The sequence below is a fragment of the Montipora foliosa genome, chromosome 4, assembly GCF_036669935.1.
Source record: "Montipora foliosa isolate CH-2021 chromosome 4, ASM3666993v2, whole genome shotgun sequence".
Taxonomy (NCBI): domain Eukaryota; kingdom Metazoa; phylum Cnidaria; class Anthozoa; order Scleractinia; family Acroporidae; genus Montipora; species Montipora foliosa.
This window is the reverse complement of record NC_090872.1, coordinates 38262570-38271592: the sequence shown is the minus strand read 5'-3', so window position 1 is coordinate 38271592 and position 9023 is coordinate 38262570. Positions and strand designations below refer to the sequence as shown.

The following is a 9023-nucleotide window of genomic DNA, read 5'->3' as shown; positions in this document are numbered from 1 at the left end:
TCGTAGGATATTAGCACCAGGATTTGCGAAAGTTTGGTGAGTAAGAGCCTTCAGTAGCTAGTGCCTTCTGCATGCTTGCATTGTGGTACTTTCTCTGAACAGACAAAATAAGACTTAACAGTTTTACTGCACTGCCTCTAAGAACTTAAGAACTGACGCATGTTATTTTGTTGAATACTCGACTACAATTTGGTTTCTTTGTCCCAAGCGTTAAAAGCATAGCGAAATGTGAAAATTTCTAGAAACATGATAGAAAAAGGACCTTTCGATTCTTAAGTCCTGCACCCTAATGACGCGATACAGACTCCGAGTGCCGAGTTACAATCAACATAATCCCACAGCTTTTCACTGAACAGCCTGAGTAAGTACAATAAACAGCCGTTGTTTCCATCTTCAGTAATATTTACGTTGCAAAATATTATAACATGCTGTATCATCGAGAATCTGGTATTTTTACCAAACGATGATGAATTGTAACAAAAGAGATTTCGATAAATGACGCAAGAATACTGTACGCCGTTCCAGCTGGGATCTTAACTCGAGTTTTCAGTCTAAGAAAGGTATTTTCGTTGACAGCAGCTCCCTTCGAAAAGTTCAAAATACTTATTAAGCGTTCGATGATGGGATTCTACAAAACTGCGAAATAGTAATTTCTTAGATTAGTTCAATTCATATTTCGATAATAGTTTTTGTTATGATACTTAGCATTGAATGGCTCGACGAATAAACAACTAGAGATAAAAGGGTCTTATTTTAATCCAGTGCCATTTTATTTCTTTTGCCAAACAGGATTACATTTTTGTTTCCAACCAGCTTGTCTTAAACAAACTCTATTCAAAACGTTCTCAACAAACCGTGGGCTATTTGCATCAGTTGAAAGATGCATATAATTAAAACTCTGGTGTGTATCATATAAATCCTTTTGTGAAGGATTAAATTCCCACCTTGCCAAAATAAATTATAACGCCATGATGACATTAAAAAAAATGAAATAAACTTTTTTCACTTCACTCAAGAATAGAAGTGTGCCACATCACATACAAATCATTTTTTTGTAGTGATAACAGCTGCTTGAACAAACCAGATAAGCCTGGTGTCAACCAGAAAGTGCCTCGCGTCAGAGCCTTTAACAAATTTTCTGCACGTTACCGGAAGGATATCACTTTATTTTGTAGATGATTTCGTTGTTACGTCTGTGGTTTATCCGGCCATCAATTTGCTCTACTCCACAAGTTTCTTTCCCATTATTAAACAGTCAAAGCCGGGCACCAGACTGAGACTGAATGATGTCGAAAAGTTGGGTTTGTGAAAGCGCACTTTCAGTATTTATGCAAAAATCACAATGCCTCGAAAAAATGGCTTATCCTTGCGAAATGTTGAATACGTTATATTAAAAAGATTGTTCCAGAACACGAGAAAGTCCGGCGATGAAGCCGATAATCACTTCACTTTGTTTAGACGTTAGAGTCCAGTCCCTCTCTCGGAGAAGTGTTCCCTCTTCTCACTAAAATTTCAAAATTTATAGTTGACGAAACCATCATGTACACCGAGACATTTTGTGTTTGCGACGAGGAGGGTCAATTCCACTCCCCTATTGAGATGGCTCTATCACAAACCCCAAGAATAAAAAACATTTTTTTGGCTTTATGGGAAAAGATTCACGGAATTGGCTAGATGAATGGTATAACAAGAACAGCGTTATCCTTAGTACTCGCTCCTGCATTATCTTTAAAATCTTCTTAATGGTTTGAAAATTATCCTTTCGGCTAACGCTTTTTACATATACATCATGCTACCGGCAGTTCTCATTTGGTAAAAAAACGTGCAGTACGTAACTCGGCACTCGACTACGGCCATAAAATATCATGTCAACTTTCTTTTATGGTACTCTCCGGCTGAGATACCATCAACAAACAAGACTAATACATTCGCACGCTGTCGCAGCGTAATTACGCCTAACAGCTTTTCCCGGTTTTTGGCCGGCGATACTCCGCTATTTAATTCTATTGCTTCACTTCTTGCAATTGAAACAAGAACTGTTTTAGAAAACTTGCCATTAGTAAGTGAGCTGATAAAGCATAACTTTAACAAGCAAGTGTTGATAGTTGTCATTTCTGCCACCTTCCCCCAGAAATTTCCACTTTTTCTTGCCATTAAACTTAAAGAGATGAAATGTTCATTTTAGTTTTCTGTTTTATTTACGTAATTGTTAATCTTCGTGATTAAGCTCATCTTGGCCGGGCATCGAGGTAACGTCTTCTTCTTTATCTCCTTGAGCCTTTATAGCGCCTCTTGCGGAAAAAGAAAATCAAGCAATGAAAAAGATAGCAGCTATCAAATAAATTTCCATAGCAACATTAATTGCTAAGTAAATATCCTAAGCAAAGTAAACCGATTTGGTTTTTCGAAGAATCCGGATTATTTTACCCCACGGTTATCAGAAACTTGATCCATAATGAGACAAGCCTTCACGTAACACGGAATGATGTGTTTCGATCGCCGAGAACCGACCCAAGGAAAACATGCATCTTCGACTGACTAGTGAACAGCCAGTGTTGACAAGAAAATTCATTTTGGAACAAAATTTTTACTACATCAGATCAATTAAAATGGCCGAGACGTGTTCATATGATTCTTAAGGAAAGTACACCTTTCAAATGATCATAGTTTTTCTTAATTAATTAAGAGCAGTTTCAATTTGCTCAGTGGTCTTCGTTAAATTATGGGAAACAAAAGAATGTGATTTCTTCTGCAACTGATTCACGGCATTAAAGTCCAAACAGTATTTTTACGAAAGAAAGTAAGACTGATTCATTATCACCTGAAATCATCTTTGCTTTCTCTCCGTATTTACAATGGAAAAGCAATTGTTTGCTTGATTGAGAAAGTTTCACTTTAAGTGATACTTTTTTCAATAATTATGAAACCTTAAAAGCATCGCAGCTGCAACTGTTCCAATAACTTTCCTAATTAATTGATTTTCAGTTTTGTTTAAAAGCGTCCGTGATAAAAATTTTAGCTACCTTTCCATGTTTCAATGCGTGAAACACGTCCCTTTGAATTCCTCTTTATGTCGAAGTAGTTTGATTAAGTTAATGGATACCGCTGATTGTGGAACCGTGATCATGAAGATCAAGTCGGAATCTGGTGAGCCCGGCTGGTAAGTTGGCGGCAGTGACGGACTTCGGTCAAATTTCTTTTACAATTCCGGCATCGTACCATTTTCCCTTCATATTTAAAAACTGGCCGACTGGCAATTATCAATTTTTCATCGTGCATGTTTAGTGAAAAAGATGATTTCTTTCATTGGGGATAGTCGGGAAAACGTCCAAGTGCTTTTAACAGCAGTGTAACCTACTTCCGGTTGGGGAGATATAACTTCGTATTATGAAGGGCTCGTTTAAGCACAAATCCATTTACAAACCTCTGCAGAATTTTGGACTTACAAGTCAACTTAGAAATCTGTTATCCAGCCGCAATGACAATGAACCGACGTCCCTGAATTATTTCAGCATCGTGAATACTGCATTGAAATAGTGGGAAAATGAACTATTGTGATACCAGCTGATAAGTACCACATTTAACAAGCCACAAACAAACGAGTCGCTGGCTTTGGTCACTATTCCAATAAAAGTTCAAGAGCAAAGTTTTCCCTAAGAGCTTAAAAATCTATTTTCCGCAATAATTACAGGTATATCAATTAAGTCATATCGTTAAGGCTAACCTGCGATCAACCGCTAGGCGTGATCAGGCGTTTTATTCCTTACCGAGGGCGCGAAAAGTACGCCGTATACAAGTCTGCCGCCCACCTGTCAAGAGTGGTGTTATCTTTTGTCACGTTATATCTGATTTCTACCGGAAATTAGCCGCAGGAGGTAAAGGCGCCAAAAACAAAAGTAGAACTTAAGCTGAAGCGAAGTCAGACTTCATCCAGACAATCATAGCTATTTCTGAAAATCCCGTTTGACATTTGGTGCGGTTCCTCTCTTCACACCATCAAGGAATGAAGAATGTCGAGAAAAAAATCAATAGTATGGGGATACAATACAACAAACTTTGTTTCCTCGAATTTAAGATGCAAGTGAAACATTGAATATCTCCAGAGAAAACGGACTTTGAGAAAGTCTAGTTTTGAAGCAGCAGCAACAGCTCTGACCTACGTAAGGTGCCTCAACCCAGTTTCAACACTTTCAAGAGACCTTTTTGATAGAAGGATTGACACTACAACAATTTATCACGTAACAACAATGTTATGGTACCATCTGAAACATCAATTATTACTGAACAAGATGCAGTCATTTTTACCACGTAACAAGATACCATGGCTACAGGAAAGCCTTGCAAAAACACCCAATATTTTGGCTTTAGTGGCTCATATCAAAAAAAGAGGATTATTTTCGATTGTCAATGTTCTACTGCGCCCAGGTCTAGATCTCGACTCGATTTGCACTCGGACCTTTCATTGTTCTTGTAGTCAAGTTTACTTGCAGCGTCCCTCCCTAAAAAGTCCAGTACCACAGGAAAAAAATTGATACTATTAATACTATTAATGTTGAAAGCTCTCTCACAGTACAGTGTTTAAAAAGCTTTTTCTAGCCATGATTTCTTTCCTCCTCAAACTGTTTCTCGAGTTCATTTGTTTTGCCATGTAGACTGCGAGATATCTTCTCTTCAAACTGTTGTTTAAGCTCAGGATCCTTGCTTTCAGGTGGTGCTAGAGACTCTAGAGTTCTGTATAAAGGTTGACAGAATTCTAGATCATCATTTCAAACAAAATCTAATTCAGTGGCTACATTTTGATCATTTGTTCACTTCCTTCAACGTTTTGCTTTGGATAGTTTTCTTCTTTCTACAGTTAACACAAACTTTGTTGGAACAGATACTGGTCTGGGATGTATCCTCTGCCCTCCAAGCGGTTTTTAGAAAACATTTTTCCTCAAAATGTTTGTCAAAAATTATACGAGATTTTGGTTTTACTTTTTAGTAACTAAATACTCGAGTTGCCGTGAGTCACGCGAAGCAACCCTCCATCCGTGATTTTACGTTAAACGTGAAACGGCAAGCCGACGTTTGCGTTTCACCTAAACGTGATGCTAAATCTCTATAATAGGACAGCAAGGACAACGGCAACGTCGCTCAAAAATAAAACTCAGCGCTATCGCAAGTATTTCGCGATTTTTCCGTTTTGTTCACGTTGTACAATACGTGCGACTATCCTGTAACCGGATGGGTAGGAATGGTTTTAAAGTATAAATATTTTAGAAGATAAATGGTTCATTGTTGTATGCTCAATTTGTCGTCAAAATCTAGAGTTTGGTGATTCAAGTTGTTGTTTTGTGGAGTACGGCAAAGAAATGCACGGAAAATTCGTGCTGCACGTGCAGCCAATGATATTCTTGCTTTGTGCCGTTGTTGTTCCTGTAGCTAAAATTTGACTTGGCTCAATTTTTAACTGAAGGACAGTAGCTTCCGACATTTCTCAATTAGCACCTCTCGATTTCTCAAGAATAAAAGGAAACAGGAACCAATAATGTATCAGGCCTTTTTAAACGTAATTACTCCCTTTGCGTATACTGTGATGAAAAAAAAAATACATAACGCCCTTTTTTACTCTCTTCATAACAGGCATAAGGATCTCCGTCACTGATTGATTAGGGGTGGAGGGGTTGTCTTCACTTGGCTGGCACTGGTTAATGAAAGCGGGTACTCACGTTAGCTTTTGAGTAAACGTCAAAATGGTGAACACAACTGATGACGGGATAACTGCAATTCAAGTCACAGAGTACACTTTCTTCACCATCATATTTCTTATCGGCATGACCGGCAACACTCTTGTGTGCTTGGTAATATTTCAAACACCGCGCATGCGAACAACGCGCAATTACTTGCTTGTGAACCTAGCCGTGTCTGATCTGATGGTAGCCTTGTTATGTATTCCATTTGATGTGGTGCTTAAAGTGACGGCTCCAATGTGGCCGCTTGGTGCTGCTATGTGCAAAGTTCTGTGGCCTGCAATGACTCTCTTCACAAATTGTTCCGCCGCAACGCTTGCAGCCATTAGTTACGATAGGTGAGTTTGACAAATGAAAAAGTGACCGACGACCGGTGGCTCAGTTGGATGAGCATCGGCTTGAATCGTGCGGGGGTGATCACGGGGTTCAGAACCCGGGTTGGACCAACACTCAGGCCCTTAAAAATAACTGAGGAGAAAGTACTGCATTTGTTGCAAATGGTTAGACTTTCAAGTCTTCTCGGCTAAGGAATAGAGTGTTTTTACTCACGAGATCAGTTTTTCCACGGAAACAAAGGAAAACGTTTGCACGATAATAGAGCTCAATTCCCAGGGGATTAGTTGGGTACACCAGTGTGGCCGCCGTTCTATTTTTTAGGAACACCAACATGGCCCTCCCTGACGTCAAGTGAAAACACTCCATATCAGCTCTATATCAGCCGTAGCCGTAACGAATGTCAAAGTTTATAAGCCAATCGGAAGCGACGTTATAATTCGTGCGGGAAATTTTCACGTACGCGAGAAAGTTTTTTATCGCTCAGTTATCTGCAAAGTTAACTGCCCTTAGCCCATTAGTGATTGTTTAATAATCGAGAAATGTTTACGCTTATGTGTCAATTTCCCGCGCGAAATTATAACGTTGCTTTCGATTGGTTCATAAATAATAGCATTCGTTACGGCTAGAACATGCGCAATACCGTGATACTCTCCCTTTTAATGATGAATAGAAACAAAAGAATTAAACACTTGACACTTTATGTTATGTCACTATAGCATGGGTGTAATCATTGGTTGCTCGGATACAAAAAATCCCACTCTGTTGTCTCTCTGAACTTATTCTGATTCTCTGGGATTCCTAAGATGTTAGCAATCGACCTACCCTGAATAACAAGGTGGTTGGCCTGATGTATCTCCTTGACTTATAAAAAATATTTGTATTATCAAGGTATCGAGCTGTGATTCATCCGTGGAAGCCGCGCTTTAGTACCATTCAGACCGCCATCATCATCTCCTCAACATGGCTCATGTCCTTGATTCTCGTGCTTCCTTATACACTGGCACTCGAAATCAAAGATGGATACTGTGGTGAAGATTGGCCTTTCCCTATCGCAGTTAAAATTTATACCTTAAGCTTGTTCATTTTCCAGTACGCCCTGCCCCTCCTCATAATCGGCGTTGCATACACACTGGTTGCATTGAAGCTGCACGAACAAGCATCACGCATTGCTAAGAATCGGCAAGCAAGCGGCATCTCCGACAGCGCTTACAACAAAGTCATGATGGCGTCCAACAAATGCAACGACTTTGCTGAGGAAAGTGACCTTCCTTCAAATGAACCTTCGGCTCTTACAAAACTGCGTTCCGAAAAGAACCATCCACAATCACCGACCAAAAGAAAGGCATCTAGCGCTCGGCAGGAGGAAAAACGCCTTAAGAGAAATACAAAAATCGTAAAAATGTTAGTGGTTGTTGTTCTTCTGTACGCCATTTGTCTTCTTCCAAATCAGGTGGTGTGGTTATGGCACGAGTTTGGGTCGGGCAAGAAATGGACTCATATAAACACATTTCTTACTTTCGGAAGCATCATGGTCTATGTAAACAGCTGTGTAAATCCGTTGCTGTATGCTGGTATGAATGACGAATTTAGAAAAGGTTTTCTTAGGATTCTGAAGTGCTGGCTCAATGTTCGCATCCAAAATACCTGAACCTTTAGAGACACATGATGTGAACGAGTTACTCTTTAAATACCGGTCGCTTTGCATCGTTGATGTAGACGTAGAAAAAATGAGTAAATTATATCGACATGCATTTAATTTAAGGATTGCTTTTCTACCAACGTATTATTATGTAGATGTAGCTGAGTGACTAGAGCCTTGAATTTGAACGAGTCTCATGATGAATTTCTTCATTTCAAACGTCATTGCTTTATAAATATACACAGGTTTACGGCATTATAGCAAGACATTTCACATAATAAAAGCAACATTCGGTGGGAACAGAGTGGGAACAGAGTCACCAACAACCTTGTTGAGTCGGATTCGTAGTTTAGGATACGGAGCAAACAAACTGCTGTGGAATCCCTTATTATTTGGTATTGTACTATATTTCGGCTGGACAAAGCAACCTTCTTCAGGTACAACGAGAGTTCACCGTTCAGATAAACCAGCCTTCATCCAAAGTACACCGGCAGGAACCCTTTTATATCAGACGCTTACCTCTGACAAACGCCCCGTGTCTGGACCAATGTAGAAGCGCCCCTCCCCTCCCCCCCTTCCCCCCCCCCAGGGAGTAAAATATACATTAATGGTTTATTCATACATATATGAAGCAAAGTGTTGTGTATCCTTCGGATCCTGCTAGCTTGTGACTACATCGTTGGATTTCCAGCCTTGTTGACTCAAAAATGTAATTTGTTATTAGCTGGTAGCCTATGAATCATCCTCGGATGATCCGATGTACGTCCTGTTCCTGAATGTTAAACGCCGGGGAACCCCGTGACTAACCAATAAACTCACTGATTGCTCTGTTACCAGCAGGGTTGTCGTAATGGTGCAGTGGTTAGCACACCCGACTAGTAAATAACCAGGGGGACGCCGGTTCGATTCCGACTCACGGCATAATATGTTTTTCATTCAAAATGGATCAGTTAGTAGTTCGCTGTCGCTGTTTTTATACTCAAATCACTTAACATTTGTAGCAAAGCGTTGTGTATCCTTATACCGCGCACCGGTGGCTCAGTTGGTTGAACATCGGGCTGTCATGCGGGAGGTCGAGGGTTCGAACCCTGGCCGGATCTTAAAATAACTGAGGAGAAAGTGCTGCCTTTGTAATTTCATCTGCAAATGGTTAGACTTTCAAGTCTTCTCGGATAAGGACTATAAACCGTAGGCCCCGTCTCACAAATGTCTTCTATGTTCATAAGTTCCCTGTGGGACGTTAAAGAACCCAAACACTATTCGAGAAGAGTAGGGGATAAAGTCCCCGGTGTTGTGGCTGTTCTGTTCTCTCCAGC

The 9023-nt window shown here is 40.0% G+C and overlaps 1 protein-coding gene across 3 annotated transcripts in view; it reads left to right on the top strand.

Moving 5' to 3' along the window:
* The window catches only part of LOC137999245 (orexin receptor type 2-like), a 25395-nt gene extending 17236 nt beyond the window's left edge, over nt 1-8159 (top strand). Inside the window, exons 1-3 of one of the 3 annotated variants that reach the window (XM_068845088.1) lie at nt 1-36; nt 5626-6070; nt 6957-8159. The exon at nt 1-36 is cut by the window's left edge and continues 114 nt beyond it. In XM_068845088.1, the coding sequence (XP_068701189.1) occupies nt 5736-6070; nt 6957-7716 (1095 nt within the window). In that variant the 5' untranslated portion in view covers nt 1-36; nt 5626-5735 and the 3' untranslated portion in view covers nt 7717-8159. Of the gene's footprint in view, nt 37-3038; nt 3161-5625; nt 6071-6956 lie in introns of those variants that run through there. The other 2 variants (XM_068845089.1, XM_068845090.1) reach the window with 2 other exon arrangements.
* The last annotated feature ends 864 nt before the right edge of the window (nt 8160-9023 follow it).